We start from the raw sequence: 25,277 nt of genomic DNA, 5'->3' as shown, positions 1-25,277 counted from the left end.
CGCATTTTCACCTATAGAATATTTAATTCCTAATTATAAGTGAGCTTTTCTTTTTTTAGCTTTCCACAAATAACAAAAGTAAACGCACTTGTCTTTCTATTTCACTCACACACACACACACACACACACACTCTTGTCTCCCTTTTTGTTTTCTCTCTCTTTTTTCCAAATCTAATCATAAAAATTTGAGGGTTTTTGATTCATTGCTATACCAATCTTTATATTATCTCCATTTGCCTTCACATTTAGAGAGGAAAGAGAAAAAAGAATTCTTGGAGTTTCAATTGTTTGATGCTTTATTTGTTCTTTACAAAGTTGAGATTTTTAATGCATACCCTTATAGTTTTATGAGGATTTGAAGATCAAGAATCTGAAAATTCCCTTCTTTTTTTTTTTGTCAATTGGGAGCTGAATTTTTGTTTGTCAAGAAGATAATACATTAAATCTTGGAATTTTCTTGCAAAGATTTGAGCTTTTTGAGGATTTTGTAGCAAAGATTTGAGCTTTTTGAGGATTGTGTTGAAATGGGGTTATTGGTTCTGCAATGGAATCATTTGATTTTGGGGTTCTTTAGGTAAAATTTAGTAGGAACCTTTGTTGTTGTTGTTGTTGTGTATTTGGATAATGGATACAAAAAATAAGAAAGATTTTAAAGGGGAGAAAATTCAGTATGTAGATAGTGTAGAAGCTCCAAAATCTGTATTGAATGGGGAAAAAGATGAGGATGATGAATCTAAAGCATTGTTGTTGCCTTCAAGAAAAGGTGGGTTGTCAAAAAAGACAGTAAAGCCAAAGAGAAAAGTTCAGTGGAATGATACAAATGGGAATAAACTTACTGAGGTCTTGGAATTTCAGCCAAGGTAATATTTTTTTTCTCTTTTCAGTAGAAGTTTTGGTCCATAAAATGTGTTTCAAAGTCCAATTTTCCTCTGGTTATAAGTGAATTGTTTTGATTGTTCATTAAGGAAAATCATACTAGCTAATCAACTTAATGTTTTTGCATAGTGGATCACTAGAACAATTTGGCATAGCAGTAATTCTCAGTAGAACTATTGATGGTATAGTGACTTGATTCTGGTATTAGATTTTGTAAGTCAAAATATTTGCTGGTCTGCTGCTTATTTCAAATCTGAAACACAGTATTAGATGATGTATATGCAGCCTGTGTGTCGATACTTTTTTATTATGATAAGCATATCGATAGAGTGAATCGCAGCTATAGACTAGTTGTCCACGATAGCGTTCTTGGCATCCTAATATATGCAGCACAATATAGCCTGTTATTATGAGTCCCCGAGGGAATGAGTGAGTGGTTGAGGCATATCAGTAACAACCTGGAGATTGAAACCTATCTACAACAATTGAATGTGAGCGCATCTGCTCCAACTCTGGTGTGCATGGTTCACAACGACTGTGATTGTGGGCAAAGGCGGATCAAGGATTTCTAGAACATGGGTGCACCACTAAATAAAGGAGAAAAAAGAATGAATTAAGTGGGAACCGATTCCTATTCTTTTGGTTAAATAACTCAGCATTCAACCAAGTGCACCATTCAGCCCTTTTGAAGCATGGGGGCCAGCAAACAATATTACATCAATTCTAGAAAATATGTAGATAAAATACCTTGTTTGAAGGAGAGACCATGGGTTCACGTGCACCACAATTTCTAGAGTAAATTCGCCCCTGATTGTGGGCTAGCTATCGGTGGATTAGTCGAGGTGTGTGCAAATGGCCTAGACACCGCTATCATCCAAAAGAAAAAGAAAAGAACCAGTGATCATTAATTTCCTATACTATTAGCTGATGAACCATGAGGCCTTAAAGGAACATGCTTTGATCCTGGCTGCACGACTTGCCTGATCTTGTCAAAAGGTACAAGCTTCAGTATTAGCATTGCGTAACAAAACGATATAAATTCTCAGGCTTTCCAAGATCACAAAGGACAATGGCTAAGTAGTATGTCATCCGAATGCCGCAATGTAGTGGCAACTCCCCATGTTTACGAGCACTTATTTGAGCAATATAGGTATTTAATGAGCTGCCCGTGTTTGTTTCATTTTAATTTACCCATGGATTGTATTCATCATAAGTTTATTAAGCATCTAAACACTCTTGCAGAAGCAAGTACTAATGTAGAATCTTTTAAGAAATTTTGGTCTAAGAAATGTGTGCGAGCAGCTCGAGAAGAGAAGTAGGATAAAAGCTTGGGGGAGGTGAAGCCCTTTCTCATGTATTACGTGTCATAATTGATATCTACTAGAATATTGCATAGAGCCATCTGCTTGGAAATGTGTGCCTCTACAGTTCGCTTTAGTACCTCTTAGGAATAAAATTGGGCATAGAATATATGCGTCTTGACAAAATTTTAGAAACCAACCCCACCCAACCCAAAACACACAGACGTACAAATTTTACTTTGACTTATGAACTAGGAGGTCCAACGCTTTATACTGGATTGAGTCATTATGCTATGAAAAGGAAGGGTAGAAAGATTTACGAAGTGAAAGAGGAGTGATAAGCTTATTCTCTTTTTGGTCAGATGTGGGAAATTCCTCCATGTAAGCATTTTCCACCCATTTGAAGAGACATCAAATTACTTCCATTTCTCTTCAGAAGTGAATTATAAGTACTTCACTGAAGGGAAATAAATTGATAAATCCCCTTCCACCCTACACCTCCCTACGTGTTTGGTGAACCAAACAGATTTATAAGGGGGTTTTAACCCAGTGAGAGCAATGATTCACTCTGCTTTAACAGCATTGCTATCACTTACTGTGGTCCTTATGTGTATGAAAAAATAACTGCAGTTTCCTTCTGTTCAGAGGAAGGAGGTAATAGATAAGTGGAGTAGGGGTGAAGCTTGGTGTATGAATTAAGCTAGCTTGTTTCGTGAGTACTAAATGACACCTTTTCACTTGTGCTTTTCAATTATGGTTTCTAGCCTTTTGAAATCTTCTTTTTCGGACTTCTTACTGTTGTTAAGAGTAAATGTATGTATGTTGCTTAGAGGCTTAGTTAGGTGAACTAGGGATGATAAACATGGCTAGTGAATCATTTTCCTGCAACAGTTTTAACCCACCCTGCCCCTCCCTCCCCGCTCCCTTAACTTTTTCTTTTTCCGTTTGTGTTGTTCTTTTTTTCATTTTTGTGCACTGAATTATAGTAATCTTTTTAACTCTATTAAGAGTTTGGACCTTAGGCCTAACTCAACTGCAAAACCTGGCTCAGGAGGTGAGGGTTACCCCAGATCATATAAAGAGATAATAACACATTCCTTCAACCAATATGGGCATTCTATAGCAAACTCTAACAACTAAGTGCACGTTAAGATAAATCAGATAATGGATTCAATCTTATACATGCTGATTTAATAGGGAAAAAAGGTATAGCAGTGGAGATAATTTTCAGCAAACCATGATGATAATAGTTAAAGATACGGCACAATGGAAGAAAAAGACCCATATATGTGATATTAGTTGAGAATAGGTTCTAAACTTATTATAGAACTTCTTACATATATATATATATATAAATAACTTATTTCCGACTTTTATTTTATTTAGTATGTTGATGATATGAAATGCTCAAAAAATTAATTGGGTTTGTTTGGTTTAACTTATTAAACGAAGACTTACTTAAGCCAAAAAAAATAAGTTGGACTACACCAACTTATTTTTTTTTGGCTTATAAGCTGTTTCAACACTTTATAAGTCGCTTTTTAAGCCCATCCAAGAAGTGGGTATTCATATAAACCAACCCCAACTTGTATGGAACTTTGATGTTTTTGTTATATGATGATGATAGTTAGCAACAACCATAAAGGATGAAATTCTCCTCCTATTTTCCCAGAATAATAACAAAACATTTCCATTATGGAGTTTATCTAAGCCAAATCTACTAGTAATAGTTTTTCCCTTTCTTTTGCTCCGTTCAAAGACAGCCAGACGTCTCAGGACTCACATTAGAGAGGCTTCATGATATGGCCAAAATCCCCATCTAACATGTTTAATATTCTGTATTTTATCAAACTTGGTCATTGATTTTCCCTATAATAATGTGGCTTCTCCTCAGTAGACAAAAGCTATTCATGTACCGCCAATTAAATTATCTAAAAGCATCATAAGCAGTAGAGCTTCAGTTAGAAACTAAATTTTTTTATTTTCTCCAAGGTTGTGATTGCAGAAAGAGAACTCACGTAACAAAGTTTTAGAAGTCAAGAAGAATAATACAAGGTTTGAAAAAAAAAAGAAGAATACTAAATATTCAACACTAACCCTGAAAACAATCTTTTATTACCAAGCTTCAAAAAAAAAAAAGAGCCCTAAATCTAACAATGGAGAATACAAAAGGCGCAGAAGTTAAGTAGTATTACCTAAGCAGAACAAAACTAAAAGACCAACTGCACCTTTTTATTGTTGTAGGTTAAAGCGGTTACATCTTAGAGGCATTCAGACGGGATGTAATTACTTTGATACACCTCTGCTATGGAACGTACAATTGCTTTAGTTTTGTTTAGTTGCTGTGCTAAAGCTTATTGTGATTGTTCTTATGTATAGCTTTTTTGTTTTTCCTGCAGTGATGCAAGTGACTCGGATGACGATGAATCAGATTCTTGCATTTGTAGAATAATGTAGTTCTTATTGAATGCATTACCAAGCCAATTGTCCTTTTGACTTAATACAGGGTTAATCAACATGTTGAATCTACTGTGATTCACATTTTATGGCATATAATAACAACAGTTTATTATAAAGAGAGTCAACTGTTTCTAGTTTTGGTTCAAATCATCTGGCACCTCGAGCCAAATGAATCGGCCCTTTCCTTGTACACAATCAGATAGAGAGAATGACTTCCTATGTTGTATAATTTATATGAGTGCTTCGGGTTTTAGTAGATAACATACAGAACCTTCGGGTTTTCTTGTGTTTTTTTTTTTTTTTTTTTCTTAATTATAATGTATATGAGTGCTGAGCCTTACATGGCAAGAATGGTTTTGTAACATCTTTCTTCCTCTGTCCACTGTTTTCTTTTTGTAACAATAAAGAATTACAACATGCATATGATATGCTCTCAACCAAATACAAGTCTCCGGATGGAAATTTTATGTCTTTTTTTCTCTAGCGGAGAAGAGAATACAACACACTGCACTCACAAATCATGCACAAGACAATCAATACTTTACACACACATCAATCCAAATGTATTTAAGCCATTCTTTGCACTTTGTTTATATGAAATTGACTTCATCAAGCACAACTTGATCTTTTGCTGTATCTTCAATACAATAAACAGCTGAGCCATTTACTGATGTTTTTCTTGGTGTAAGCCAGTTTGAGAGACTGGCATCCACTGAAATTTCATGGCCCTGAGGCTTTGGCTTAGAGTTATTTTTGGGATTTAGGTCCACAAAATGGTTTGGTGGTTTATCAATCAAGGGCAATTCTTGTTTTCCATCCAATTTGATAATGTTTTCCTTCTGATGCTTCACTTGATGTGCTCCTCTTGCTTTAATTGTTTTCCATTGAGTGAGATTTTCAACTGGAAGAAGCACAGAATTCCTATGATTTTGGCCTACTTCATTTGATTCATCTTTGTTCAGTTTTTCAACATTTCCAAACTTGTTTTCTTTCTCAATATCCAAAGAGTTATATTCATCACCCCCACCATCATCATCTTCATCGCTAACACCATAGTCTTCATCTTCATCAAGATCATCGATATCACTTTCCTCAAGTGTTAGCTCGTCTTCCTCGTCATCGTAGCTATTGTTGCAGTTATAATATCGATAGCTTGAAGGGTACATAGACATACTTGCTTTTGTTGTTTCTTGTTCATTGTATTCCCATTGTGTCTTCTTCTCCTCTTCCTCTGAGAAATATGTTGTGTTGTAGTCATCGTCTTGGATTCTCTCATAAGTCTTAACATCCAAATTGAAGCTCACTTTCTTTTTTACCTTAGGTTTTGCTGATTCTTTAGGCTTATGCTTATCCCTGCATGAAAACCAAAAAAAAAAAAAAAAAAATCACAAACTACCTAAATATCAAGAACTAAAAAACCCATAAGTCGCATCCAGGTCGTGGCCCAGCGGTTAATGAAGGTGGATGAAAATCGTGGTAAGTTAGGATCCAAATCAATAGACACAAAAAAAAAAGTTAGATGATTTCTGCCTAGCATTTTGGTAAAATTGCTAGGTATTTGTGCTAGTGGGGAGGTAACTGGATGAAATAGTCAAAATGTGCAAGCTGGCACACACACACCGTTATCAAAAAAGCAAAGAAGAAAATAAGAGAAAAACTACTCACCTTGGCTCAGAATTTGGAGAATCTGCAGCATTGTCCTTCTCAGAATCTAGTGGTACATATTTTTGGTGCACCTAAAACAAGATTCAAGGAAAACAAACATCCTGAAACTCAGATAAAACTAGAGGAACACTTCTCATAAAAGGGATTTGGCTTCATGGCAATTCAAATATACACTTAATGAAAATCTAAATTTTGCATAGAATCCAAATCAACATTAATATAAAGACTTCATTTATAACTAATTCACCACAACTTCTAACCAGGGCAAAGCTAGAGGAGCCTAAGGGGTTCATCTGTCAGAAAATTAAATGGATATGTAAGGTCAATTCTTTTTTTCCTTTTACGTATATATACTAGATGATGAACGCCTTTGAAAATCCTACCTTCGCCACCGCCTCTAACCACTTAAATTAAACATGAAAACGTGTCATATGAAACCCCTTTAAGGACAAATGCTTGAATTACATAAATAAGTTAAAATTGACTCAAATCAAATTTAACAGTCAGTGGGAACTTACTTGGAACTTGTTACAAGGCTTTATACGCTTTTGTTTCTTGCTGGTAAAACCAAAACATCCAAGAAAACATCCCATACTTTTTAGATCTCTGCTTTCTTGATTTTCCAAAAAAAAAAAAAAAACTGGCAGAGAGAATGGAGGAAGAATTTAGACTGTATATTTGCAGAGTGTTTATATTGGGGTGGTGGGGGAAGGGGGAAAGAATGTGAACTTATTTGGTAATGAAGATTTAAATATGTAGCCTCCAACGGTTTTTGAAAATAGGAACGTTAAGAAAAGGGGATACAAGTGTAATAATTAAGTGGGGTAGTGGGTAAAAGACAAGGTTTCAAGCCAGTTTGCCAGCTTTTTTCTGATTCTTGTAACATTTGGGGTCACTTTTAGAAAACTTTTTAATACATTGGAGGATTACAGAACATTTTTTTGTGCGGATTGCCCTTCAAAAGCACTGGTCTTTAAACTTTTGTCCCTCAAATTGGTGGTCTTTAATTTTTGACATCCGCTCTAAGATTCTGGGTTCGAACCCTAGCTCAGTAAAAAAGAAGAAGGAATTTCGCAAGGCAAAGGTTTGGATTCGCAAGGCAAAGTTTTGCATTCAAAATTCTGCCTGAGGCCTAACTTTGGCCCGAATAGGCCTAAAATAGGCCTAACTTTGCTACAAAACTCTGTCTTGCGAATTTTTTTTATTTTTTTTTACTGAGCCGAAGTTCGAATCCCAAACCTCATGGTATTAGGCGAAGGACAAAAATTAAAGACCAATGCATTTGAAGGGTAATCGTGCAAATCACCCGTTACAGAAGGGGAAAATTTTATTAGTTTTGGTGTGCCGGTTAAGATTAGAGGCTTTCAAATTTTATTAGTTTTGGTGTCATAGGTTAAGATTAGAGGCTTTCAAATTTTATTAGTTTTGGTGTGCCGGTTCGGGTTCGACTGAACCCAATAATTTTTATATTTTTGTTAAAAACATCACTAGATATGTATAAAAATTACTCCCTCCGGATCAAAAAGAGTGTTCACTTAGCCATTAAGGAAATACTAACTTTTAGACAAAATAGATAATTTGACTAAAATGCCTCTAATTAAATAGGTATTTGGTCACTTAATACTTAATAAGGATAAATCTGGAAAAATAAGGTTAATTCTTTTTTATTTAGTAAGTGAACACTCTTTTTGAACAAAAAAATAAAGGCTAAGTGGATACTATTTTGATCCGGAGGGAGTATACTCCAATTCAAAATCCAATTACTACCCATTGAGGTCGTATCCTAGAATTCAGAACTCAAAAGTCTCAAAATCTCGCTCCGCCTCTAAATTTATTGTCTGCTAAATATAACAATATTGAGGCTTTACTTTCAAGTCTGTAACATTTCTTTTCTCTCTAACCTATGTTTATTAATACTACAATTTTAAATAATTTGAGTTGTATGTTGTCAAAGAATTATGTTATGGTCTTGAAATCTCGATAGATTATATGTGATAAATAAAATAAATAATCGAGTTTTTCTTTTAGGTGGGTGAAAGTGGGGCTGAGCGTGAAAAGAAAGGAAATCAAAGGAAAAAACACATTTTCTTTGTGAAATGCATAAGTTGTGAACACGAACAAGAAAATAGATATGCCCTAAGAAGTGATGACTTTCGTGCAACTGTTTGCACTTTTGTTATTGTTTTTCGCATCGCATAAGGCTTATTCAATGAGAGATGTTTCCTTTCATGAATTGAACGGTTTAGTGAAATTTGAATGTTGCACCTAGATGTAAAGTAATATAAAAAGTACCAATTTCAACTAAATTATTTCCCAGTACTTGCTTCCTTCTTAGTTGAGACAAAATAAATTAAATTGCTAAAACTTTGAGGGGTTTATGTGAGTTAAGTAATCAGATTTACGCAAATTGATGTTGACAAAACTATAACAAATGAAACCACTTTTTGAACTCTTTGACCTTTTCCAGTAGGTAGTCTAGGATATTACTTTTTAAATTCTTTGTCCTTTTCCAGTAGGTAGTCTAGGATATTGTACATTCAAAGGACCTGGCTATTACTTTCGCATCTCGAAGCATGTATATATCTCATCAATTACCATGAGAACATTGACTTTCAATATCCAACAAATTTTGAAATCTTTGGACATTTTGAATATGACAGAAATTAAGTTGTAAGGTTACAACCTGAATAGTTTAATTAAAACAGCAGAACAAAGGAGAGAAAGAAAAAAAAAACAAAAATACAAAATCAAATTTAAAGATTGAGAATAACGTTAGTTTGAAAAAACAATGGAATTAATAATTTAAGAAACATATCAGTAGTTTTCATATTTTTTCAAAAATAAATAAATAAATAAAGAATTGATATTTGATCGTGTTGGGCAGATTCAATCATGATCCATTTGTGGATAATGAAATTTTATTAAATTTAATTCACAAGAAAATGTTAGTCCGAATAAATAAATTGTGGGCTAATATAATTAGATTAATTATTTAGGTCCAATAAACATGGATTTAAGTAATGGTCCAATTTCATTGGGCTAGTCCATTTAATGGGGCTACAAATGATGAGCCCATTTTGTCAAGCCCTAGATGTCATTTTATCCAAGAGGCCCAAATTGGTGCCACATGTCAAATGACGTGGCACGCCAAGTCAAACGAAGGAGCCAATAGGATCATGCCACGTGTCAAAATGATGCAGCATGCCTAGTCAAATCAAAGGCCAATGAAGATGCACCACATGTACAAGTGACATGTTCCGGCCAATCAAATATCGACATCTCAGCTTAAATCTGATTGGTCGAAAGAAGTCTGTCCTTATCACAACTCTTCCATCGTACAACTATAAATAGGGGTCTCATAATTCAGGAAAAGGGATAGAAGTTCTAACGAGAAGCCAGGGAGAGCTCGTGGATCAAACGCCGCAGATTTCTCTACAAGCTGAAAGCATTCAAGCACTCAAGTATTTCTCTAGAAGTTCTAGAGATCCGCACGAACATTCAAGACCAAGCTCAAAAGCTCTTGAATTCAAGTCTAAGTCAAAATCAAATCCATCAAGTTCAAGATCAAGCTCAAAAGCCCTTGAATTATTGTTGAAAAGACGAATCAGAGGAATCATAGAGATTGTAACACTCATATTCTGAAATCAAATACAACGATTGTTGCGATATTTTTCTGTCTTAATTATTATTTTCTCGACGCGAATTTTATTATCTACAATTTGAACTTAGCTTGATCTAACATCTTTAACCTAAGCTAACTTTGAACGAGTTGGATCATGACCTGTTTATTAATTGACTCGTCCAAGATGGTCTAATCCGTCCATTTACCACCTATATTTCTCCCCTTCCAACTCTAGGTAAATACTTTGTGGACTTGATGTTGTAACAATAACGAATCGCGCTTAAATAGACATTAATTTTAAGTATGGTTCCACTCTCGCTTTCTCTTATTATCCGAAAAAATATATTCAATTTATTTTTGCAACAAATGTTGCATGTTCTACCAAAAGTTTGGTTTACTTAAAGCAACTGTTAGTAGAAACCCCAAAGCTTGAAATACAAAGCGGAAATTTTGAACTAAATAAAAGCATCAGGGCTAGAAATACAATTAACTTGTTCAATTAGTACCATCCAGAAGTTAGAAACAAATGGTATATCAGGATTTTGCAGCATATACTTAGATATTCCTTTTTTTTTTTTTTTTTTTGCATAATTATGATATTCGCTATATGTTAGTTTACACTTTGCATCAAATGCTATGAGAATCATTGGATGAGTTTTTATTCTTTGCAAGTGGAAAGCGCTGTAAAATCAGAATATAATCACCCAGTATTCCAACCAAATGACACGTAGCCAACTCCAAATTATTTATAAAACAATCACATAATATGCTTTTATCCCAAATTTCCACTTTTATCTTTGTAATTTTCTTGTGATTTTTTCACTTAAGCATGATTTGAAGTCACTATTTATGATGTTCATTGACCCGCGTTTAACATTTATATATAATATAAAGCTAGGCATATATAAGGTGATGCGGCACCTCTCTATGGCCAAGTAAACTATTTATCCTTTTTCTCTTTTTTTGACTTTTTTCTCATTTATTTTTCCATTTATGTGCCATTTTAAATAAAACTAAAAATGCACTCCTTTAACTCTCTTACTAATAGCTTAGTAATTACATTAAATGTGATACATTTAACACTTTCTAGAACATTTAAAAGAAAAACGTTTAGATTCATTTTATTGTCATAAAAGGTCTGATATTATTACCCTAACCTTTCTCATTCCTTACAATTTACTCTCGTAATTTTTTCAATTTGTGCTCTTTTATAAATTCAAGGCAGAACGTGTAAAGACCACTAACTTTCTAATTAAACTGAATAATTAGCTCATATTAATGCGTATGCATTTTCATCTTCATTATTTGTTGTTTCCCTATTTTATTACTTCATGCGTTATTGTTGTGCCTCTTTATATTTGCACTACAACAAAGCATAGTTTTATTTTTCTTTTGATTTCAGGACGGAACTCTCTATTTTGGTGCTGCCAATATATATTCTGAGAAGAGCAATTTATTCATTTATATTCTGTGTAATTTCTTAAAAGATCATATGTACGTAGTAGTAACTTTTTCCCTTGTGGCTTTGATTTTTAGACACTATGAAAAAAATTAGAAGTTGGCAATGGATAAGTTCTATTGCTAAATAGCAGAATCAGTGCTAATCTTTTTTAGTGACGGACTTGCACGGATTATCAAACAAATTTATTAGCTATGAGCAATTTAGTAACGAAGTTTATAGCTAATTTGAACGAAGTTTTATTTTTCTTTTGATTTCAGAACGAAATTCTCTATTTTGGTGGTGTCAAGATATCTCCTGGGTAAAGCAATTATTCATTCAGATTCTCAGGTAATTTCTTAAAAGATAAGATGTAGTAGTAACTTTTTTCTCGTGGCTTTGATTTTCAGACACTATTAAGAAAATAGAAATTAGTAATGGACAAATTCTATTGATAACTAGCAAAATCAGTCGGTAATCTTATTAAGTGACGGATTAGCAACGAAGTTTACAGCTAATTTCAATTTTTTTATTATGAAATACGACCAAATGGAGGGAATGGTTGCATAGGAAGCTCACGAGAAGAAGATTCAAGCATTTTACTCCTGTCGAGGAAGGGGGATCCCATTTAAAATAACATATAGGTGATCCATATTACGATTGTTGTTTCAATTGAAGTTTCAATTGATCCATATTACGATTTTACTCCTCGCGCTTCTCTTATTATATTCTTTTCGATATCCTACAGTTCTCTGTTTACTAGAAGAAAAAAAATTATTTCATTTATCCGCCATTGTGAATGATTTTCTTGCTAGTGAATATATTTGTGTTTCATTTATCTTATCAATATACAACGTAAATAATAACATTAATTTAACTTTCTTATTTGTCAATTTGTAGTTTTAAGATGAGGTTATGTAATTTAAAGTTTAATTTAGGTTATTTATTTTTCTGATACTCCTTTTGGATCTTCCTATGTTAGATAAAAGTTAAATACGCTTCATTTTATATATAATTAACTATATATTACATATACAGAAGCATCTTCTCAAGAAAAATTTAAATTTAACCTGAACGTATGTTGTGTTATAAGCGTGTTCTATCTCAGAAAAAAGGGATCGTATTTAACTTTGTAAAACAGCTTGCATTTTTTTTATATAAAGAAATTCATTGATATTTTTGTAACCGAGCGAAGCGCGGATAAATTTACTAGTTCTTTTAGTAAAGACACAAATTCAGGTTTGTCAATAAACCATTTGTTTGATAGCTACAAGCCGAGAAGAAAGGTCTTGAGAACATTAAGGGCCTGTTTGGAAAGCCACCCTCGTATGGAATTAGGTGTAATTACACAGTTTGGTATGTTTGTTTGACCAAGTAATTACACAGTTAGGTGGGAATTTGGTGTAACTGAGAGGGTGTAATTACACTCTTCAATTCTCGAGGGGGGGGGGGGGTGGTGGAAGTTTTAAACTACACCTCTTAATATTAGAAAGTATGAGTCATTAACAAACTTGGCATATAATGAATGACATTATTAAAGTAGAAATTTCGTTATGAATGAGGTTATAGACTTTCTTTTGAATTATATTTACTCAAGTCGCGTTGGATATTACTTTTGTAATGTTGGAATTTGAGATAAGAGTATTATGTTAAACTTTTTCTTTTGGATTTTGAATTTAGGTTATATTTTCGATTTTAATTTATTTGCTTTAGTACTATTGAATTGTTATTTCACGTTGCATGTTATTTATATTTCACTTACAATTGATAGATTTTTTGGTCAAACATTTGAATAATGTTATGGCATTATATTTATAATATTTTTTTTTTGTCAAACAGCCCATCCATGACGTTCTCACAAAAAAAGTTTGTTTTTAAGTTTTATAATTAATTAAAATTAAAATATTATTAACTTGAAAATTATATATGAATTATTTTTTACAATAGTAGTCACAAATATATTTTCAACAAACAATGTGCTATTAAATAACTAATTTAATATAATATCATTTATAAAGGCACATATTTTTTAATATTAATTTTAAATTTTTAATAATTAAATTTTATTTTTAAATTAAACAAACTGTGTAATTACACTTGTGCAACCAAACATCACGCTTGTAATCACACTATAATTATATTGTGACAAACAAACAGGTTGTTATAATTACAATTATAATTACTAGGTAGCGTAATTACTATCCTAGTAATTACACCAATTCCAATTACCGTGTGGCTTTCCAAACAAACCCTAAATATATAATTACTCTCACATAAGTGTGAGTTAATGTTCAATTTCTATATTGGTACTTTCATCACCATTGTGTGCTACATAAGGTGTCAATTCGCGCGAATTCATGCTGCATAAGTATAGAAATTATTTCCTATATTGTGATAAAATAAAAAATAAAAAAAAGGACACAAGTAAAGGTGGCAACCGGTTCGGCGTAACCGGTTTTAACCGGTAACCGGACCGGTTAAACCGGAACCGGTAGAACCGGTTAACCGGTTCCGGTTAACCGTGTTTTTGTTTCATCGGTCCGGCCCGATTTTTTTGAAACCGAGCCGGTTAAACCGTAAAACCGAACGGACGAGTTAAACCGGTAAAAATTAAAAATAAAATAAAAATGAAAGTATATATAGTATATATAGTATATAAATATATATATAGTATATATATTAAGTATATATAGTATATATAGTAGATATGTATATATAGTATATATATAAGTATATATAGTATATATAGTGGACATGTATATATAATATATATATAAGTATATATAGTATATAGTATATATATATACATATAAGTATATAAGTAAGTATATATAGTATATAGTACATATATATAAGTATATATAGTATATATATTAAGTTATACACATATATAAGTATATATAGTATATAAATATATATAGTATATATATTAAGTATATATAGTATATATAGTAGATATGTGTATATATATTAAGTATATATAGTATATATAGTAGATATGTATATACTATATATAGTAGATATGTATATATAGTATATATATAAGTATATATAGTATATAGTACATATATATACATATTAGTATATAAGTAAGTATATATAGTATATAGTACATATATATAAGTATATATAGTATATATAGTATATATATTAAGTTATACACATATATAAGTATATATAGTATATAAATATATATAGTATATAAATATATATAGTATATATATTAAGTTTATATAGTAGATATGTAGATATGTATATATAGTATATATATAAGTATATATAGTATATATAGTAGATATGTATATATAGTATATATATAAGTATATATAGTATATAGTACATATATATACATATAAGTTTATAAGTAAGTATATATAGTATATAGTACATATATATAAGTATATATAGTATATATATTAAGTTATACATATATAATATATATAGTATATAGTGTATATATAGTATATATAATATATAGTGTATATATAGTATATATATAGTATATATAGTATATATAGTATATAGTATATATAGTATATATATTAAGTTATACATACATACATATATATATATATATATATATATATATATATATAGTATATAGTACATATATATATATATATAGTATATATATTAAGTTATACATATATATATATATATAAGTATATATAAGTTATACATATATATGTATACGAAAAGCACTATTCTATATTACGACTTGCCGTTAGTCCGTTAGTCAAGTAAATATTTAAACTTTAATTATAAACTTGTATAACATATGTAAATATAGCTACAATATACTAATAAATACTATAATATATATATATAATAAAAAAAAAAAAAAAAAATAGATTTTAACCACTCCAAACCGGACCGGTTCCGGTTTGGAGTTTAAAACCGTTTAATCGGAACCGGCCGGTTCCTTAACCGGTTCCGGTTGGAACCGGTTGCCACCTTTAGACACAAGTTTACATTTAAATTCAAGCTATATTATTCTGAACTATCAATTTCAAAGTTAACCCTGAAGTTGATTTTATTTGGGGGGAAAAGAAGAAAAATGAGATTCGATCCTTTAACCACATGGTGAAGTACGGAAGGCCTCAATCAACTGAGCTATCCTCTCACAGCACTGACGAAAATAAAGAGTATTTAGCTATCATTTTTATCTTGTTTGTTTTTATTCGTTGAATTCTTGATTTTGTGACAAGTGGTTAAATTAGGTCAAGTTTATTATAGTTTCGAACTTTGAAATTAAAGTGAAGAAATTCTTGATAGAAAGCTTTTCCCCTTTTAATGGAACTTACGAGAGCGAATCTTGCTTAGCCGGGCAAGTTAATAGCTATTACCAAATAGTTATATTAAAAACGTTACAACTATTATTATACTAAATTGGTTTCAATGTTAACTTAATCACGTGGAGACAAAGTAAATTTGAGTTGTAATATATTAATATTCAATAATTATCGAAAATATTTATAATTAAAATCTCTTAAAGTGGCTTGGTAACACACTCTCTAACTCTTACAAACAATATATGTTTTGCGTAAACATATATATATATATATATATATTTTATTACTCATAAGTCAAATATAACAACTGATGTAACAGTCTTGGACCTAACTCACATCCCAAAAGCTAGCTATTAAGGTGGGAGAGTCCGATGCTATTTAAACTCATGTAAGCACACTATGCCCACCGATGTGGGACATAACAAACCACCATGCTCCGCATCCGTCGTCCTCGACGGCTATGCGCTAGACATTACTAGCCCCGGGCGCAGTGGCGAAGTCAGAAATCTGACTAAGGGTGTTCAAACTTATAAAGTAAATAATTTTTTTCAATGAGTGCGTGCACCAAATTTTTTAAATCAAACTACATAATATTTAGTAGCCATTTTTCTATGTAGTTTGTCCTCAAAGAGTTATCCAAGCATTAAATTTGATATGTATTTTTGAGTTTGTGCTGAAAATTTTGATTGAGTGAAGAAAATCTCTTAAAGGAGTCCAGTAAAAAAAAAAAAAAATCACCGGGAACTAATAAAACAAAAAATTGGTAGGTAACAACAAAAACAATACCCCCAGTGTAATTCCACAAGTGACGTTCGGGGAGGGTAGAGTGTACCTAGACCTTACCCCTATCTTTACTGATGAGAGGTTATTTCCGATAAACCCTCAGCTTAAGAGAATAAGAAAAAACAAGGGGAGCGAACCAGACAACCATCTTTGGACGTGTTCGATGGGTGGAGATGACATTTTAACTTCTACACAAACTTCTTGAGCAATTAGAAAGCAAGTCAAACGTACTTCCTTTAATAGATCTAGGAGAATTATTTGCGCTTCACGCAGTGTGAACAACATCAATAAATTTAAAATATACTTTTATAAATTTAGCCGAGCACTTTCAAGTATATGCATATAAAAATTAATAATATATTAATGAAATCACGAATATAAACATCTTTATTAGATTGAAACTTAATTGGAACTGCAATTTTTATTATCATTTTTTTATGAAAAGAAAATCACTTATTAATATATGTCCAGTAGTTCTAATACATAACTATATTAGTCTAATTATAAACAATTTATTTATTTATGTATCTATTTTTCTTACTTTTTTCTTCCTGGCTTCGGTTTCTGTACCTTCAATAATTAAAATTTCTATATAGAAATTTTAAAAATACATATGAGTAGAGTCTTTCTAATTTATTATATTAGTAACATTTAGAGATACTGTTGAACGTAAACAAAGGAATTGGCAACGTAAAGTTGCCTTTGGGTGACAACTCAGATACTACCCCGAATGTTGCTCTGAACACCCTTCACCGCTCAGCTGCAGCTCACAATTGTTCAAGGGTGTTCATTACGTATTATATATCCAAATATTACAGAATTTACTTGTATATCCAATATAATTTTCACCGCTGAGCTGCAGCTCACAATTGTTCAAGGGTGTTCATTACGTATTATATATCCAAATATTACAGAATTTACTTGTATATCCAATATAATTTTCCGGCGAAGGGTGTTCGGCTGACTACCCTTGCTATAGTGTAGCTCCACCTCAGCCCGGGCGAACACTGCTATATCGGCGTCACCATCCAATGCACAACGAACACGAAGGGCGGGGGGTGGCTTTGATACCATTTGTAACAACCTTGGACCTAACTCACATCCCAAATGCTAGCTATTGAGGTGAGAGAGCCCAAGGCTATTTAAACCCACGTAGGCACACTATGCCCTCCGATGTGGGACATAACAACTGCTTGCCAAATTTTTATTTTAAAACTTCTATGCATAAATCATTATCCTTTTTCTCAATTTAACATCTCACCCCTCAATTTACCTCAAAAGCTTGTACTCCCTCGTGTACAAATTTGGGGAAGTAAAAATGAGAAGTTGAAAGATAAAAATGGAAAGAGTGAAAAAATCAAAGAAGAAAAAATAAAAAGAGAGGAAAGACAATTAAAGGTAAAAGAAAAAGGTCAAAAAAATGTTTTACGTCAATTTAATAAATGCATGACATATGTGTGCTAAAAAGATGATCATAGCTTAACTAAAATTAAATAATATATATTTTCACTTACTAAATTACATAACCATGATAAATTATGGGATTACAATTGGTATATTGTTGTTGTTGTAATCATGATAAATTAATATGATACGTGTAAATATAAGATGCAAGTATTGCTTTGGTGGACAGAATACTTGGTACCTGTTGCTAGTGAGAGATACAGTATCACACCGAGATGTGCGCAAGCTAGTTCAACACCACGAATATTAAAAAAACAATAAATATAAGATGTAAATAAATATTGACTCAAGAAAAAAGGCCAAAAAATCTAAGCATCAAATAGTGACGCAAGTACATAGTCACAACTCACACAGTTGGAAAAATATCTTGGAATTCATCAAATAACACCAAATTTATAACATTAAATCTGGACCGTTGAATCGCCATACGCTAACACAGTCCCTTCTCTTCATTGTCTTTCCTGTTTTTTCCAAAAAATCCCATATTAAATTACTTAATCACGGTATATTAATAGTACAATTTTGAAAAATCTGTTCGAATAAATATTTACCAAAGGAAAAAGGCCAAAATAAAATAAAATCTAAGCATCGAATAGTAATGTTAGACCAACTAGGGTCGCGATGAGTCCATCCACACTTAATCAGAGGTCTCGGATCCTAGTCCTGAATATAAAAAAATCCTGTTAGGAGTGCTTCCCCTTAAATAGGCCTTACTAGGAATTAGTTACACGGGATTAGTCGAGGCTCCAATCTTTTTTTCGAAATTTTTCTTTTTACTCCTCTCGGAGCTCTCTTTTGTTCCCACTCGAAAGTGGAGGGTGCTTGCCATCTGAACAACCCAGGGCTGACTCAAACCCACAACCTTCAAGTCGAGGCTCCAATTGGGTGTAGGATGGATCAAAAAAAGGAATAATGACTCAAACCCAAAAAACCTTCGAAATTCCTGAAAAAAAAACAATAGTGACTAGAACCAATAGCCTTCGGGTCGAGGCTCCAATTGGGTGTCGGATGGGTCAATAGTGACTCCAATTCAAGTGTCAGATGGGTGAAAAAAAAACAATAGTGACTAGAACCAATAGCCTTCGGTCGAGGCTCTATAATTGGGTAGTCCTTTAACTATTTAAAAACGGATGGGTAAAAAAAATTAAAAAAAATAGAATAAAGTGACTCGTTTTTAATTTTTTTTTTTTTAACAACCTTCGGGTCGGGCTCCAATTGGGTACGAAACGCGAGAGAGAGTCGGATGGGTAAAAAAAAAAGAAAAGGGAGAGAGAAATATAGGTCGAGAAAGACTAACGAACAGACAACCTTCGGGTCGAGGCTCCAATCCAGGTGTCGGATGTGTAAAAAGAAATGACGCAATAGTCAGACACACCCTTAGAAAAATATCTTTAAGAAGTCATCAAATAAATCAGGACCGTTGAATGTACATACTCCTTTCTCTTCTTTCACTTATGTAACCCTTGTAATATTCATTGTCTTTCCTCCTTTTCCCCAAAGAAAAGAAAATCCACCAACAAGTCGGCGCCTCTTCAAACCGTGTGAATGGATTCAGATCAAGGAAAGCTGTTTATTGGTGGGATATCATGGGAAACAACTGAAGAGAAACTGAAAGATTATTTCCAAGGTTATGGTGATGTCTTGCAGACTGTTGTTATGAGAGACAAGATTTCTGGGAAACCTAGAGGTTTTGGTTTTGTTGTCTTTGCAGATCCTAATGTTCTTGATAGAGTTCTTCAAGATGAACATGTCATTGATGGCCGTACGGTGAGACATTTACTTTTTTGCCCTCCTTTCTCGGATGAACATGTCATTCATTATTGTTTTTTTAGATTAATTGCTTGTGGGTTTTAGATTCAGTGAGATTTGTTTGTTAGATGTATAGAAATTCACGTTTTTAGACCTTTATTTTGCTGTTTCATTTGTGGGTTTTCACTAATTTGGTTTCTAGTAAGTGTATTTCGTTGATTATAGTTTTCTTAAGAGTAATTGTTTGTGGGTTTTAGCTTTGGCTTGATGGGCATTTTATAGTTGGTCGTATCCTAAGATTTTCTTCTTAGATTTATAGATATTTACTTTTTTTTTTTGTGGGGTTCTCACTAATTTGGTTTTCTGGGTAAGCGTATTTGGTTGATTGTAGTTTTTTTTAGATTAATTGCTTGTGTATTCTAGCTCAGGCTTCACAGGGTTCTTTTGTCGTTGATGGCGGTGAGATTTGTTTCTCAGATTTATAGAAACTTACGTTTTTGGACCTTCATTTTTCTGCTTCGTTTGTGGGGTTTTTACTAATTTGGTTTATGGGTAAGTGATTACTTGTTTAGGCTTGATAGGCTTATTCTTGACGGCCATATGGTAAGATTCTTTTGTACCTATTTTTGTTTCTGCTTCGTATGCGGTTTATTTCTCTTTATTTTGCTTGTGGGTGTTCTGTATTTCCTTGATTTTTGGTTTTTTAGCTGATGTGTTTTTGGGGTTTTAGTTTAGGCTTGATTGGGTTCTTCAAGATAGACATTTTATTAATACAGTGAGGTTTTTCTTAGAACTATTTTTTTGTGCTTTATTATTACTTTCTCGATAATTTGGTATCTGGGTGCTCTGTATTTCTTTGATTCGTGGTGCTTGAGGTGTTGTGTCTGTTGGTTTTAGTTTAGGCTTGGATCAAGGATAGACGATGTCAGAGATGACTGTATGGTGGGACTTCTTGCTGCATTTGTGGTTTTCTTCTGTACTTTAGCTTCTCGCGGAATTGTGTGTTTCCTTGTGTGGATTTTTGTATAGGTGTGGGTATAACCTATATTTTCTGTCTTGTCTTCTTGCTAGTTGCTTACATTCGTTGCTGTATGGACTGTTCACTAGTTTGATATTACAAGTTTAGCATGTTAATGCTTTGTTTGTGTGCTGATATGTTATGAGTGTGTGCCTGACTACTTCCACTGCAGATGTGCTCGTTATTTTATTTGATGGAATATCAACTCCTCGAGTGGCTTGTACCTATGGCGACAGACGTACTTCCTATCCAAAAGAAGCAAAAAAATTGAACCAAATAGAAGCTTGCCAAAAATGAACTGATGAACTTTGTTATTTCTTAGTTTTGGTGATCACTATTTTGGGTTGTCTCTGCACCAATGCTCAAGTGAAAGGCTGTCTTCTTCTTCTTCTTCTTCTTACAGAAGATGTTGGATTCAGAATATTATTTGAAAAAACTTTAAAGTTCTCTTTGGAGAAGAGTGTGCGCGCGATAGAAAATTGTGTTAGTTAATTGTAGTTCTTTTTGAGGTTTTGTGACTGGAATAATATTGTTGGTCCAATGAAGTGCCTCCAAGAACTTCACCACTCAAAAAGATGTTTTAAAAAACCTTTTCAAAAACTCAAGCCAATAACTTTATTCTAAATAACTTCTTCAAAATTTCTGAGGAAAAAATCATGTACCAACACCTCTTAAATTTTTTTATTACATATCGGCTGTTTCAGATCTGTTGTTGCATTCATTTCATCCCTACCAGAATCTCACGAGGTTCTGTAGAGCTTTCCTATGTCATACAAATATGATTCATATTTTATGCTTTCTTAAGTGATAACCTGATTGCTGTAAAATATTTCTTGGTGATCTTCTCGGAGGTGTTCTTTTTTCATGTATACTTCTGTTTTGGTTTAGCTGACATATCAACTGTACAGGTTGATGCTAAGAGGGCCTTGTCAAGAGAGGAGCAGCAAGGCTCAAAGCCTGGAAATACAAATAGTGCCAGAAATTTTGGAGGTGGTGGAAATACCAGGACCAAGAAAATTTTTGTTGGGGGATTGCCTCCCACTTTGACCGAGGAAGGATTTAGACAGTATTTTGAAAGTTTTGGTAATGTGACTGATGTAGTAATCATGTATGACCAGCAGACCAACCGACCTCGTGGGTTTGGCTTCATCTCATTTGATTCTGAAGATGCTGTAGATAGAGTTTTACAGAAGACCTTTCATGATCTGAATGGTAAACAGGTAGAAGTTAAGAAAGCTCTTCCGAAAGATGCTAATCCTGGTGCTGGTGGCCGTTCCATGAGCAGCGGAGGTGGTGGTGGTATGGGTGGTGGAAGTTACCAGGGGTATGGTGCATCAGGTAACAATCCCAGCTCTTATGACAGCAGAATGGATTCCAACAGGTACATGCAATCGCAAAATGCTGGAGGTATGGGCTATGGTGGTGGGTATGGTAACCCAGGTTATGGCTATGGCCCATCCAACAACGGTATGGGCTATGGTGGTTATGGAAGTTATGGCGGAGCAAATCCGGGCTATGGTGGTGCCAATCCTGGCTATGGTGCTGCTGCAGTTGCTGCCTATGGAAATCCAAATGCGGCCAGTGCAGGCTATGGAGGTGGTCCAGTGGGTGGACCAAGAAGCACATGGGGCTCTCAGGGTCCTTCTGCATATGGGAATATGGGCTATGGTAATGCTCCTTGGGGTGCTGCAAATGCTGCTGCTGGTGGCGGCGGTCCTGCTAGTGGAGGATCTGGTCAATCTCCAACTGGAACGACAGGATATGGGAATCAAGGTTATGGTTATGGTGGTTATGCTGGAAATGAGGGCGCTTATGGAAATCAATCTGGTTATGGCGCTGTTGGACGTGCCAGTGGAGCTCCTAGTGGTAATTCACCTGTTGGAGGTGGTGCTGCAGGAGACATGCAATCAGGTGCTGGTGGTTACATGAACAGCGGCTATGGTGATGCAAGTGGAAACTCTAGCTATGGGAATTCAGCATGGAGATCTGATAACTCGCAAGGTTCTGGTAATTATGGTGCTCCACCAAATGGAGCTCATGGTGGCCAAGTTGGATATGGTGGTGGGTATGGAGTTGCCCCCAGTCGGCAAGCTCAACAGCAGTGAATGAGATGATTCGTGCTGTCTCGGACTTCACCTCTTTTACTGGAGAGTTTTGCGTCACTTTTGCGTTTCACATGCAGCGTGCTGCTCTTGCGAGATGTCACCTGCTAAATGAGACTGGTTGGATTGCTTGAATCCCTAGTAGTTTGCAGTACTTATTTTCTAGTTCATAATAACTAGTATTGTCACTAGTATTACCTATTTCGTGTTATTGTTGTTAAGTGCAGTCTTAATCTCGCTTGCTTATGGTTATTTTATTAGTTAATGTGGTTCATTTGCTTTCATAGTCCACAGATATATTGGCTTGTGTTAAACTTGCGTGAATTTACTTTTTGGTTGAGCCATCTGTTGTGGAGTTAGAATTTGAAGTGGATTTTAACCTTTGCCTTCTGAAGCAGCGGGATGGTTTGGTGCTATTTTACATATCACTTAAACAGAAAAAGTTAATAAGAAGAATAGAACACTTTCTATTTTTCTTTGCGTGATGTAGTCGGACCATGAGATTTGGTGGTGCTACTTACTCATAGGAGAGCAGCTGTAGCGGACTTGGTAGATCAGTACGTAATGGCTAGCGATAATATTAGCGGTAGTTGCATTTTGAGAATGGCATAATGATTTCCCCCTGTATTTGACCTTGTGTTGTACAGGAGGAGAGGCCTGAATACTGAATGTGATGAACAGTCCACTCGGAGATAAATACGACCTTGGGTGCTGGAGATGTTTAGTAAAGAAAGGTACCTTACTGTGGATTTGGCTTTGTTTGATGGGGTATTGTCCTGAAAGTTTTCGCGGTGAAGCAGACCAAGGCCAAGCAGGCGCTGCTGAATTGAATTCTGTGCAGGGTCGTGACTAACAGCCATCCACTTTGGTATATATTGTATCCAACTGCTGTTGAGTGTCGTATTGGTTCTTTTGGAACTGGAGAGTAGACTTTTAGTGTCTCAATAATTTGATTAGGTACTTTGACAATTTAACTAGCAGAATTCTTCTTTAGGTTTGGAACAGTTTTTGTCAATGCAATGGATTCTTTTCTCAGGATGGTTGTTAGAAATTAAAACGGTTTGGTAGATCACTGGTGTAAGATGATTTGGCTTATCAGTTTCTGCCATGTTTATCCTGTTTATCCGTCATCTTCCATCAGTAGGATAACTTAGTAGTGTATGTCTCTTGTAGAATTAGATTTCAGCTGTCGTTGGAGTTTGTAGTTAGTTAGTTGAGCCTTTTATTCTGGCAAGTCATCATTAGTGTAAGATGAACCGACTTGCCATTTACAATGCTTATCAAGTTGATGCATTATTTTACATCAGTAGGGTAACTTATTAGTGTACTGCCTGTCATCAAATAAGAAATCAGTTGTGGTTGAAGTTTGTGGGTGGTTAGTTGAGCTTTTTATATTGTAGATTGCCTTGTGTTATAAGAGTATATTCCTTCAAATTGTGTGGTAATCTGTCTCTCGGATTGGCCTCTGAAGGAGCTAATTTATTTTCTTAGGTTGAGGTAAGGTCATGTTTCCATCAACGGTCTTTCATTATATGGGTGAAAGTTGAGACTGTCTGGGATATATTCCTTTACTGTTAACAAACCACCTTCTACATTTGTTACCTTTCCCTCAACTCCTAAATGGCACTTGTCTAGTGGCTACTTTACCACTTTTTTCACTTCAAAACTGGACTTAGTTCGCTTGATGCAGGGCTCTAATCTGTAACCGAAGAGTGTTCTCTTGAATACATTTGAGGTGCAAAGGTTTTGGGGTGATGATTTGTTAAGTACCAGTATGATTTTGTTGCTCGAGTACTTACCATTTCACTAATTGCATGTTTGGAAAGCAGGAAAGAGAAGGGAAGTTGGAAAACGTTTGCTTCCCTTGTTTGTTGTTGCTTGGAAGAAGTGCAAATTAACCAAGAAGAAAGAAAGTTAAATGGCAAAATTGCTCATTTGGAAATCCAAAATGAGGAAAATTTTCCTTGGATTATCCATTCCTTTCTGCAATTTCCTCTCAATTCAAGCATATGTTTCTGTTCTTGGTCCCTTATCAGCATTTCATATTTTTTATTGTTGCTTAGGATAGTAAAGGAATTTTGCTTCTATAATTGAGTCGTTATCTAATTGCTGGCCCCTACCCTTGTCTCGTGGACACAATCTTTGAGCAAAAGTCAGATCTTGACATGTACTTCACATATAAAAGAAGTTGGACGAAGAGAACCAGCTTTCAAAATTGTAGAGAAGTGTTGAACCAGCTTTCAAAATTGTAGAGAAGTGTTGAACCAGCGTTCAAAATTGTACAGAAGTGTTCTCATCAATTTTCATTTTGACCTAGAATTCTGAAAAGAGAAGATATTAGGGATAGGAAGAATAATGTGGTATTTGGTTGTCTGCTCTCGTACTGAGGCTGCTTTTTAGAAGTTACTACCAAGTACTAATTTAGTACCGGTGTGTAGAATTCCTTTTGTCACGCCTCATCTTCTTGTTGTGTTAGACACGGTTGAGGACACGATTGGTGCGTGAAG

At 34.0% G+C, this 25,277-nt stretch overlaps 3 protein-coding genes across 4 annotated transcripts; 2 read left to right on the top strand and 1 right to left on the bottom strand.

Moving 5' to 3' along the window:
- Positions 1 to 57: 57 nt before the first annotated feature.
- LOC132037277 (uncharacterized) lies at positions 58 to 5,060 on the top strand. The gene is made up of 2 exons (XM_059427801.1): positions 58 to 860; positions 4,577 to 5,060. The coding sequence occupies exons 1-2, from the start codon at positions 625 to 627 to the stop codon at positions 4,632 to 4,634; spliced, it is 294 nt and encodes a 97-aa protein (XP_059283784.1). The 5' UTR covers positions 58 to 624; the 3' UTR covers positions 4,635 to 5,060.
- On the bottom strand, positions 4,989 to 7,034 carry LOC132037198 (histone H2A.Z-specific chaperone CHZ1-like). Its single transcript, XM_059427707.1, has 3 exons — positions 6,821 to 7,034; positions 6,303 to 6,373; positions 4,989 to 5,990 (listed from the first exon to the last, which is right to left on the bottom strand). The coding sequence occupies exons 1-3, from the start codon at positions 6,893 to 6,895 to the stop codon at positions 5,228 to 5,230; spliced, it is 909 nt and encodes a 302-aa protein (XP_059283690.1). The 5' UTR covers positions 6,896 to 7,034; the 3' UTR covers positions 4,989 to 5,227.
- A 12,312-nt stretch (positions 7,035 to 19,346) lies between these two features.
- LOC132037088 (heterogeneous nuclear ribonucleoprotein 1-like) lies at positions 19,347 to 24,134 on the top strand. 2 transcript variants are annotated; one of them, XR_009409790.1, is made up of 3 exons: positions 19,347 to 19,668; positions 21,577 to 22,890; positions 23,418 to 24,134. XR_009409790.1 is itself a non-coding variant. In XM_059427574.1 (2 exons), exons 1-2 carry the CDS (start codon positions 19,447 to 19,449, stop codon positions 22,771 to 22,773), a joined length of 1,419 nt encoding a protein of 472 aa, XP_059283557.1. In that variant the 5' UTR covers positions 19,347 to 19,446; the 3' UTR covers positions 22,774 to 23,054. The 2 variants fall into 2 exon arrangements, 1 of the variants encoding a protein (XP_059283557.1); XM_059427574.1 differs by lacking the exon at positions 23,418 to 24,134 and having other exon boundaries at positions 21,577 to 23,054.
- The last annotated feature ends 1,143 nt before the right edge of the window (positions 24,135 to 25,277 follow it).

This window comes from Lycium ferocissimum, chromosome 1 (genome assembly GCF_029784015.1).
Source record: "Lycium ferocissimum isolate CSIRO_LF1 chromosome 1, AGI_CSIRO_Lferr_CH_V1, whole genome shotgun sequence".
Lineage (NCBI taxonomy): Eukaryota > Viridiplantae > Streptophyta > Magnoliopsida > Solanales > Solanaceae > Lycium > Lycium ferocissimum.
This window is presented reverse-complemented; position numbering and strand designations above follow the sequence as displayed.

Excerpts from the sequence above, each read along its gene's own strand:
- LOC132037277 (XM_059427801.1), top strand. The coding sequence starts at position 625 with ATGGATACAAAAAATAAGAAAGATTTTAAAGGGGAGAAAATTCAGTAT. Across the intron at positions 861-4,576 it reads GTCTTGGAATTTCAGCCAAG|TGATGCAAGTGACTCGGATG; the intron begins GTAATATTTTTT and ends TTTTTCCTGCAG.
- LOC132037198 (XM_059427707.1), bottom strand. The coding sequence starts at position 6,895 with ATGGGATGTTTTCTTGGATGTTTTGGTTTTACCAGCAAGAAACAAAAG. Across the intron at positions 6,374-6,820 it reads AGCCTTGTAACAAGTTCCAA|GTGCACCAAAAATATGTACC; the intron begins GTAAGTTCCCAC and ends ATCTTGTTTTAG. Across the intron at positions 5,991-6,302 it reads TCTCCAAATTCTGAGCCAAG|GGATAAGCATAAGCCTAAAG; the intron begins GTGAGTAGTTTT and ends GTTTTCATGCAG.
- LOC132037088 (XM_059427574.1), top strand. The coding sequence starts at position 19,447 with ATGGATTCAGATCAAGGAAAGCTGTTTATTGGTGGGATATCATGGGAA. Across the intron at positions 19,669-21,576 it reads ATGTCATTGATGGCCGTACG|GTTGATGCTAAGAGGGCCTT; the intron begins GTGAGACATTTA and ends TCAACTGTACAG.